The sequence below is a fragment of the Cyprinodon tularosa genome, unplaced genomic scaffold (assembly GCF_016077235.1).
Source record: "Cyprinodon tularosa strain WSP-4 unplaced genomic scaffold, ASM1607723v1 ctg70, whole genome shotgun sequence".
NCBI lineage: Eukaryota > Metazoa > Chordata > Actinopteri > Cyprinodontiformes > Cyprinodontidae > Cyprinodon > Cyprinodon tularosa.
This window is the reverse complement of record NW_024039452.1, coordinates 4776488-4787500: the sequence shown is the minus strand read 5'-3', so window position 1 is coordinate 4787500 and position 11013 is coordinate 4776488. Positions and strand designations below refer to the sequence as shown.

General features: G+C 41.1%; 1 protein-coding gene across 2 annotated transcripts in view; it reads left to right on the top strand.

Moving 5' to 3' along the window:
- LOC119772102 (leucine-rich repeat-containing protein 72) overlaps positions 1–10242 on the top strand; it is a 15727-nt gene extending 5485 nt beyond the window's left edge. The window contains exons 3-5 of one of the 2 annotated variants that reach the window (XM_038268401.1): positions 3874–4056; positions 4145–4222; positions 9828–10242. In XM_038268401.1, coding sequence (XP_038124329.1) covers positions 3874–4056; positions 4145–4222; positions 9828–10017 — 451 coding nt within the window. In that variant the 3' untranslated portion in view covers positions 10018–10242. The remainder of the gene's footprint in view (positions 1–3873; positions 4057–4144; positions 4223–9827) is intronic. The other variant, XM_038268400.1, reaches the window with a different exon arrangement.
- Positions 10243–11013: the final 771 nt, after the last annotated feature.

Genomic DNA, 11013 nt, shown 5'->3' with positions numbered 1-11013 from the left:
AATAAAACTCAATGGTCACCAGGGAGAATATATGGCATGTTATCTGGTTCTTTCACCTAAATCAGGGGTGACCAAATGTTTGGCTCCTGAAAAGATTTTAGCCCCATTCACACTACCCAGTCCCGAGACTGGTCCAAGCACAGGTACAGTTCATCAGTAGGGTGTGGTTCAGTTCTGGCACAGATCTCAGATAACAAAGAGCGTATGAGCAGACCACTTCATCTCCTTATAGTCAGCCTCCATCATCATAGAATTTCAGACATTCATAAAATACTGGCTTCCCTACCGTGCCACACGATTTCCAGTGATGATTCTAGCGATGTGATGAACCTGAACATCCGTTGCTGTTTCCTGCGTCTTTAAGCCCTGATTGGACTACGGTTTGTCCTATCCACTTCTCAAAAGCAGAGTCAGTCAAGTAAATTCATCAAAAGCTGCCTTCTTCACCCGACTCTCTGCAAACAAGGAAATATCACAATTATAACCAAACTTCCTGAATGTTACCGGCACCGCCATGTTGGTTTGCTTGTTAACCATGCTAGCGAGATGTATAAAAGGAACCGAGCTTAGCGCGGTTAACTGATCCAAACTCGGCACGGATCGGTTTTCAGAGCAACTTACTGATGTACATGACCAGCAACTATTGGAAGCTGGCTGTAAATAGGGGGGATGACCCGGTCTGCTCATGCAAACAATTCAACTTACAACACAATTAAACCACGCCGAGCCCTACTGTTGAGCTAGTACTAGTTTATCGCGGTTCGGCACGATTTCTAAAGGGTAGTGTGAATGGGGCTTATGAAAGGACAAATCACTGTCTGCAATGTGACAAAATGTCTAAAAGTTCAAGTCTTATGAATACTTCTGCATGAAAATGCCGTTTCCAACCCGATTACAACCATGAAGCGTGCATTTTACAACATGCCAACATACATGACAGGGTAGCAAACCCTGTTAGTGCGAAGCAACTTCAAGGCTGCGGTGGAACCGACCCTTGGATGTTTGCTAATAAAATAATAAAAGTTATTAAGAGCTGATTAGATACATTAGTAGAGATAGTATAAATCAAGAGCAGGTAGGGGCACAGACAGTTTGTCATTAGATTAGCTCATAAATACTGTTTTTGTTAATAATTTTGACATTAATCACTTAAAGAGATGACATTGTTTTCAGCTGGTAACTAAGTGCATACAGTTTTACAAAAACTACAATAAAAGTATAAAAAAGACTGACTGGGGAGAGTTATCTACAATAATAATAGAAACTAACGGAGTTCCAGAGGTTCAGATGAAGAGACAGTCTGGCTGTAGACTGATGAGAATCACATGATGTGGATATATCTGGTTCCAAGGATTTTATTAATATAGGATTGGGTCGTTTCCAAAAATAGGAATGTTTGAATACTAATACATATAAGTATCTAATAAATGAAGTTTATGTAATATATTAATTATAATTTTAATGCAAACCTTATTTTTGGGTCCTGAACCTCACGTAAAAACTTCTTAAGAGTTTTTAGCTGAAAAAAATCAGTAATGGATGTGCAGTAATGGATGTGCCTGGCTGTGTGTTTCCTGGATCATGCCACCTTTTACAGTTGCCTTTTGTATCTATGCTTCTTTTTCTATGTCTGCTTCTGTCTCCTTGAACCCCAGTGGGCTTCAGCAGATGGCCGCTCACACTGAGCCTGGTTCTGCTGGAGGTTTCTTCCTATTCAAAGGGAGTTTTTCCTCTCCACTGTCGCTACAAGCACGCTTAGTGTGAGGGATTGCTGAAGAGTCAATGAGTCGATGCAATCAACTGGTTTTCCTTAGATAGAAAACTTTGAATCAATCTGACTGGATGATCTGGTGAACTGTAAAGTGCCTTGAGATGCCATGATGTGAATTGACGTTATAGAAATAAACTGAATTGAATCAAAATTAATGAAACTAAAATAAGTATTTTATAACCCAAATGTGTTTGTTCCTCTCCTTCAAGTATGTATGACCATAATCATAATCTAAAAGTTTTAATATAGTTTTTTAAAGGTTATTTTAACTTTTTTTCCCAGAAGAACATTAATGAAGTCAGACAGACACTGATGAAGAATTTATGTGAGTTACCCTTTCAATTTATCCAGGAGCCTCTTCAGCAACTGACCAATCAGCAATCGCTATTTTTCCCCTGCCAGAGCAATTTCTGACAACATTTCCAGGATTTTGCGTTAGGAAGGTGTAGCAAACATAAGAAGGCGTTTACTGCCTGTATTGTCCCCCTCTCTACAAGATCCCTCTGGATGAACAGCAAGAAGCGGCTGGCGGCAAAATTTTCTTTTTTCTGACCAAATGAGCTAATTACATTAGCTAGAAGCTCGACTGCATTTAGCTTAAATGCTTTGGTTTGAGTTCACCAAAAAGGTCAACCCATTTGAAGTCAAATTTTAGCCGGTTGAATTTTTTGCAGCTGAATTTTCACCAGATAAAAATTCAGTGAAAGGAATTCAATGTGTAAAAAAAGTCTGTGTTTAAAATACGGTGTCCAAAAAAAGCCAGATTCCAATGAGAATGATTTTCTTCCATAGAATCCCTTAGCCTTACGTAGTCCGACTCAATTCTAGTCAGAATATGAGTCTGATACTGCTCCATAGAGCTTTGATTATGGGGCGTGTTTCGAACAACCAGGAAAAAAAAATGCCTCTGCACTCAATAACAACCAATAACCCCAGGCTCACACCAACTCCGGTCTTACCGTTGCGGTGCGGTGGGTGCGGCGCCGCAGTTATTCCAAGTCATTAAACAGACGTAAACCTCTCTCACCGGCTGCTGAGCTGTCTGGCTGCGGTTACCGAGACCCTCCGCAACAAGCTCTTGCGAATATCCTTATTTGGGCCGTGTTATCACGTGAAGTAACTGTTCTGTTCTTGCGAGTTAAATCTCTGGACCTGCTGCCGGAGCCGCAGAGCCGCACCGCAACGTAGTCAAAAGGGCGGTGTGAGAGGGGGTGTGCGGGAGTTGCGGTCTCCGTCGGCTCGGTAACCACACCGGAGCCAGTGTGAGCAAGGGGTTAGAGCAACGGAGTGCGTGACGTATGTTAAGCGACGCATAGTTGTTGTCAACAAAAATCAAAGCGTGCAGTTTCACGCCTAGAATAAGAAGATGAGCCTTGATCGCGTTTCTCTGTTCCTCTTTTAAAATTAATTTGCTGTCGATATCTTCTAGAACAGACCTAATAGCAGAATCTACACACCTCAACTCTCCAGCGGCAGCCATTGTTGTTGTCACCCAAGCGCGCTTTGGTCACGTGGTTGATTACGTTACTGTTGATCATCTGTCCATCATCGTATAAAGCCCGCCTTGACAATTTGATTGGCCCGCCAGATATTGTGCTAGCATACTCGCGCTACTGTTGAGCAATGCCAGACCGAACTTCCCGACCTCAAACGTTGTGGGCGGGACTAAGTTCGGAATGGCACCCAGGATAAGAATCCCTCTCCCCAAAGCTGTAAAAGGAGTTGTTTCGGCTTGTTCGTTGTTGTTGACTTTCGTACGTTGCGTTCAATGGTGTCATGTAATTTAGCAGGTCAATCCAGCTCTGGTGTTCCCACAGCATGCTGGTCAGAGACGAGGCGATTTTAATGTGGGACGCTTCACCCCTGTATACACGTGTCAGTGAATTGTTCCCACTGCCACTAAAAGAAGATTCTACCCGGGTTTAAATTGGTTCTTCAGCCAGTATGAAGGGGTATATGCCTTGGTACCTTAGTGTCTAACAATGTGTCCCTAAAAGTGTCATATCTGTGATTGCTGGTTTAAGTTTTGCCAGCGGTTCTACATTCACTGCACACAGGCCGTCCAAGTTTTCAGTGTGACCTCCTTGATTCTGTCTTTACCGGAACCCGGCTCGTCTGGGGCGACTTGAGAAGCTAAGCACTCTGATTCTGGACTCCAACAACTACACATCTCACATCAAGTTTCCCTACATGCCGAGCATCACCGCCCTGTGCATCAACAAGAACAAGATCAACAACCTGCCGGTGTTTGTGGAGGAGATCAGGCGAAAGTTCCCCAACATCAAGTCAGCTTTTGTTCTTTGTCTGCAGGCAGCTGACGGTAAAGCGTTCCTTTGTTCTCTGATGCAAATCTCTGATCCTTTTGAACTGTAGGATCCTCAGTATGATGAACAATGAGGCTGCCCCGAGTTACTTCAACGGTGGAAGCCTGTCCCAGTACATTGACTACAGGTGAGCTTTTCATATGATTTCTATTCCACATTGCAGGGCTTTATAGAATAAGACATTACTTTGAAAAGTTGGCATGCAAGGAGCTAGAAAACCAGAGTTTAGATATACTGAGTAAACAGACACAAACCGTAAATCCTCTAATATAGGACGGGGCCTTTATTTCACTCAGATACATCTTGGTCCAGGCCATTATTGTAAGGAGGCCAGAATTAGAAGCAGGCCTCTATTTCTATTTGATCAAAACAGACAACCAGTGGAATGAATAAAAACAAGATTTTGTGTCTCTTTGAACCTATAAAATACTAAGTTAATTTATTGAAAAACTAAAGTTACCATACTGGTATACAGAACTTTATTCAGACATCTTCCAGCAGCTGCAATTTTTCTGTACGGCAATACAAAAAAAAAAAAAAAACTGGAATGGAATCTTGGCCAAACTGACTTGCGAAACAAAGTTAAAAAAAATTTATGGAAACTGTTCTGCCATCACAGCGAAATTCTATTTGAGGCAGGCTAAGTGGAAACAGGCTACCAGAATCATATATTTCAAGGGAAATTCAGAACAACGAAGGCCAACGACGTCATTGTAACGCTACCTGGTTACCACCAGACCTACCGGTGATCACATTTGTCTTCCAGATCAGAACGATTGTGTAAGGCCACTACGATCTCTGTGTAAGGATGGCACTTCCCATGATAATGGCTTGGATTCGTTAGCAAACATTACCCCCCTGTGGTACTTGTATGTTACTATCACAAGTTGTCGAGGACTGCCCAGGAACATCGTTGGTTCTAATTCTAGCCCCGGCCTCTATACGAGCCCGGCCATTTTTTACCTACGCCAACAGCGAGACCGGCCATTCTTAGAGTCCCGGCCAATAACGGAATACAGGCCTTGTCCTTGTCTGTCATTAAATCACGCTAAACTGTTTTACACCGTTGGGATTACAAAAACTCATTATGCTTACTAAATACCACAATAATAAGAGAAACAATTGCTTTAGAGTAAATTGGGTTTACCACCACAAGCATCTGACAACAGTGTTCAGGAATTTTGACCAATTTGTTCTAACAGTACCTGTGAAACTGGGCCAGGTTGGCGTTTCAGCTGTGTGAAGGAATGAGAGCATATTTTTGGGTTTGTCAGTTACATTGGCTCTAAATCAGGGGTGTCAAACTGGTTCCAGAAAGGGCCGTGTGGCTGCAGGTTTTCTTTCCAACAAAGCAATAGCACACCAGACTCCAGTCATCTCATCAAGTCATCATGTTCAGATTGGACTAACTTGATGAGATGACTGGAGTCTGGTGTGCTATTGCTTGGTTGGAAAGAAAACCTGCAGCCACACGGCCCATTCTGGAACCAGTTTGACACCCCTGCTCTAAATCTAATCTGGTAGTATTGTTGGAATCATTGTGTCTTTGATTTGAGTCCAAGTTTTAACTTTCTGGCTTCCCTAAAAAACTCCATTCCTAGTTGAAGTAATGTGACTTGACAGAAAAATTATGTTAGAATAGACATACATTATTTGTTAAATGGTTTGTCCCTCTCTTCTTATCCCTTTTCTTGCAATTTTCCTCTCTATGCTTCTTTAGTCCCTTTTTCTTTTCATATTAGCAAGTCTAAGTCTAAGTCTGTACTCAGCTGACTTTTCATGCTGTCTCTAAAGGAATGGAAGATTTTTTCCAAGCACTAAGCTCACTTAGCTGATTGCTCCTTCCTGTGTTTCCAAAAAGGCCAAAGTAAATAACCCAGTCCTTCTTTTCACTGTAGACAAGCCATGATCTGCTTATCTGTTCTCCATTTTTCATTTGGATGAAATAATAGCTGCATGAATCATGACAGCAGACAAGATAGAGGAGAGCAGGAGGCGGGGTTACCAATCTACTTGCTCTGGGGAGCAGAGTTCGCTGCTTTTAGACGTTGTCTCCAAAGTCTCCAGTAGCAGAAAAAAAAGTCGCTCGAGATACACTTCTTTTGGCATTTTAACGAAAGGATTTTTATCAAAAACATAATTAATGTTTACAATTAAGGAATAGTTGTATTAACCATACATGTAAAATGAGTTTTATAGGCCCCCACTGACTCTGGTGTCGTCATTCATGATTTGTGAATGTAACAACAGCAATTCAAGACCAAACGTCTGAGCGTATTGTTTTTGTTGTTCCTTTGGAGTTATGGTTTCTTCTGAGGCTTAATTGGTACATGATCCAGTTCGCTGTGTACGAAGAACCTATTCCTATTGCAATCTTTAACTGCATCTTCAAAAGATTTTGTTCATTTCAGACAAAACCCATCTCTTTCCTGATCTGAATGCTGGCTGGAAATTCCCATTGCCTTGTGTTAGGCAGAGACGTCCTCAGTGACAGTCTCCCAGCACTCTAAACCATGTAATGATTCTTCCTCGCTGTTTATCAGAAAAAGAGAGTCCCTATTTGCAAAAGATCATGCCGGAACTCTAAAGGAATGTGTTGGGAGTAAGTAGCAGCGTGATACAGGGATACGCATAGATGTCTTCATGCAAGCAGCAACCTTGAGTTATACACATGAAGAACATTCACTTCCACCATTTAACCTGCAAAGGAATACTTTCACAAGAGTCAAATAAAGATAATAAAAAGAATAAACAAGGTTAGTACACGATCAGATTAAATGAAATAGAATACCTCCAACATCTTGCATATTTCTCATTAAAGATAAACATTGAGCATCCAGGCTTCTGGAAGTTTTTCTTTGCTCATTTCCATGATGACACAAAAAGAGTCATTGTGTTTGAGGTGTTTGCTTCGTAGGAGGATAATTAGACTAGAAAACAAAAGATTACATCATCATTTGGGCCCAAAGGGTGTATTTACCCTTAATTTGAGTAAGTAAATAAGAGGATTTGCCAATGCAATTAGATTTTGACTCTTAAATAAGATAATTAGATATTATGTACTTGAAATAAGACAATGCAATTAGTTTTTTTCTTATTTTAAATGTAAATTGTCTCGTTACATTGGCAAAGTGTCTCACTTAAGTCCTCAATTCAAGAAAAATGCTCTTATTTTAAGAAAAAAATGATTATTTAGATCTACCTTTTTTGCAGTGTGTATGCTGGTGAAGATTCTCAGTCATCCAGGTCATAGTCGTTCCAAAAAAGTAAAAAAATAATCCACTGGACTTTGTTTCCAAGTTAGAAGACGTTTCACTTCCCATCCAGGAAGCTTTTTAATTTCAAAATGTCAGAAATAGCGTGAAGTTCGAGGGTTAAACAGAGACTAGCGCATCCTAAAGACAAAACCCAAAGACCAAATATAAGCGGAGTGGTGTCTGCAGTTCAGTGCAGTGAGGAATGCTCTGATCTTTAGATCGGAGAAACCAAACAACTTCTGCACAGACGCATGGCCCAAAAAAGAAGTGCCACCTCCTCGAGACAAGACTCTGCGATACATCTACACCTTATGGACAAAGGACATTCTTTGGAGGACCAGAATGTTGAACATTTTGGCCTAGTTAGAACATTTTGGACAAAGAAAATAGGTGGTTTGAGAGGGGCGTGAAGAAAGCCATTTATGTTAAGAAAGAAAAACCAACCTTAAACCGAGGTGGGGACTCAGGTCAAAAACCTACAGTGCAGCAATAGAGTTGATCCCTTCCTGCTATCATCGCAGACACACCCTCATGTAGGGCAGCAGAGCACCCTCCTCTAACAATTCTCCTTCAGAGACATAGACAGGTATTGGGTATTGCAGGCTAACAAAGAACCCAACAACTGCTCATTCCCAAGGGGCGGACCCTTCGTCAGGTTCAAAATGCATGTTTCTAAGCTAAAACAAGGCTTTGTTTTTGGTCCACTCTATAAAACCTGGAACTCAACGCTATTTCTGACATTTTGAATTGAAAAATCTTCCTGGATGGGAAGAGAAACATCTTCAAACTTGGAAACAAAGTCCAGAGGATTGTTTTTTTTTTACTTTTTTGGAATGTATCTAGAAACATCTCTAAGGTGCTGTACATAGAAAACAGACGTTGGAAATAACTACATCATCTGCTCTACTTGTAATTATTCAAATTACTGCTGCTTAGAACTGACCAGGATTTTTCTGATATATTTTACTTTAGCCTGAAGCAAATGTATAAGACCTTATTTAAAACCAGTAGTTTGTCAATTTTTTAATGTTTGGAGGAAGAGCGTCCTCTGGTGGAGTGTTCTACCAACTGCGTCAGCATGACGGTTTATGTTCCACACTTTTTCACAAGCTCTTTTACTCCTGCACCTTTTCCACCATTTAAGATGTGGAACTCATTCATCTGTACATTGTACTGGATTTCCTTACAATCAGGGAAACAAATCACATGGCTGGTGAAGATTCTCAGTCTTCCAGGTCATAGTCATTCCAAAAAAAGTAAAAAAAAAAAAAAAAAAAAAATTTTTTTGTTTCCTAGTTTGAAGATGTTTCGCTTCCCATCCAGGAAGCTTTTTCAATTCAATATGTCACGAATAGCGTTGAATTCGAGGCTTTATAAAGTAGCCCATCATAATCTTTTGAAAACATGCAAATTGAAATGAACAAACAGGTCCACCCCTTCAGAATGGGGGTCGTTTGGATTGTTTTGTTAGCCTGCAATGCCCCATACCCGTTGCAGGCTTCACTGGCACCCTGTGCTCTTAACAGATGTCACACTGAGCACATGTGACAGACATGACAGAGTCTGGAGACACCATGGAAAATGATTTGCTGCTTCAAACATCCTTGAGCAGGACCCGTTTGGCAGTGGGTCAGTAATGGTGTGGGTTTGCATTTCTTTTGAGGGCCTGACAGCCCTCCATGTGCTTGCAAGAGGTAGCATGACTGCCATTAGGTACCGAGATGAGATCCTCAGACACCTTGTGAGACCATATGGTGGTGCTGTTGCCCTGGATTCCTCCTAATGCAGGACAATGCTAGACCTCATGGGGCTGTAGCATGTCAGCAGTTCCTGTAAGATGAAGGCATTAAAGCTATGTACTGGCCCACCCGTTCCCCAGACCTGAATCTGATTAACCACATCTGGCGCATCATGTCTTGATCCATCCACCAACGTCATGTTGCATCACGAACTATCCAGAGTTGGTGGATGCTTTAGCCCAGGTCTGGGAGGAGATCCCTCTGGAGACCATCCGCCACCTCATCAGGAGCATGTCCAGGCATTGTAGGGAGGTCATACAGGCAGGTGGAGGCCACACACAATACTGAGCCTCATTTTGAATTGTTTTTTAGGACATTACATCAAAGTTGGTTCACCCTGTAGAGTTTTTCCACTTTAATTTGGTGTTTGACTCTAAATTCAGGTTTCCATTGGATAATAAATTGGATTGCCATCAACGGTTTTATGTGTTTTTGGTGTTAGCACATCCATCTTTGTACGGAACAAAGAATACAATGAGAATTTCATTCATGCAGATCCTGGATGTGTTATTTGAGTTCATTTTTTAAGCAGTAATTGTTCAACCATAACTGTACTTTAAGGGGAAAAAAAGGAATATTTTCCTTGTATCACCTGGTTGTTATGGACTGTAACTACGGACGAAAGAATGTCTGTCCAACCCTGTTGATTGTTATTGCTGTATTTTCCTCCCCTCAGGCTCTATGTGATCAGTCAGATCCCAGGCCTGGAGATTCTGGATGACACAGAGGTTATGGAGAAGGAGAGAGCTGAAGCCAGGAAAACCTACAGGCTGCAACAGAGCCACCCCAGCAGCAGCTGGAAGAAGAAGAGCGACTTGTCCAGGAAACAGATACAGAGGAAGAGCGACGGCATTGTCAGACGATAAAATCAACCCTTTGACAATGAGCTGATGTTTAATACACTTTAGTTTGCGCTGATTCTGCTATCATTTAAATAAAAAACATGTTCTATGATGCAGCACTTTCAAATGCACAATCATCATCAAACACATCTGTGTTATTTCTGCCCATCTGTCTTTAACTAAGGTGCCATCAGGGGCCACAACAATTGTTTGCAATCAATAATAATAAAAAAAAACTAATATATTTCACCAATGTTGGATTGTTATGTTGCTGATACGTCTTCAAAGAAGAAATAAAAATTGTGCAGTATCCTACCTTTGTGTATGAAGTCTATAAAAACTGATTGCATTGATCAGGTCTTAAAAAACAAAATCTATCTCTTCTTCACCTCATTGGTGAACCCGGTGTTTAATCTGTGGTGCACTTGTATTCGATGCTCTGCAGCTTGGAATGTGAGCTGCCGGTCTTCCATGTTTACTCTGAACGCCTGGTGAAATTCTAATTTCAAGATTTCCTGAATTATTCGAGACAATTACGCAGTTTAACATCTGCTGGCAGTACCACAGAATTGATGATGCTACTTAACAGAGTAATAAATAGTGCTGTGCACTAATACAAATTCTGAGTATGGATACATTGTTAGAATGTGAACAAAACATCAGTTTTGTCACTTAGTAAATGGAGTCTGTCTTCTAAAGCCAGGTCCTGTTCTTAGTGGTTTCTTTTGAGCTATCTCTATATAGTTATGCTGCTATAGGCTTAATCTGCTGGAGGGCATACTGACCCCTTTTTATCACACTATCTCTATTCTCTCATTCTCTGGTATTCATTAGTTCAATCTCTAACATTCTGCCCCCCCTGTTTAAAATGTTTGCTCTTAGACTGTAGATACCAAGAATAGCATTGCTATCACTAGCACCAATATTAATAAGGGCATTCATGCAATCATTAAATCCTAAAGGACTCCAGTTTTTAACCTGACTCCGCCAGATGGATTTGCTCCGCATACCCATCTGGAA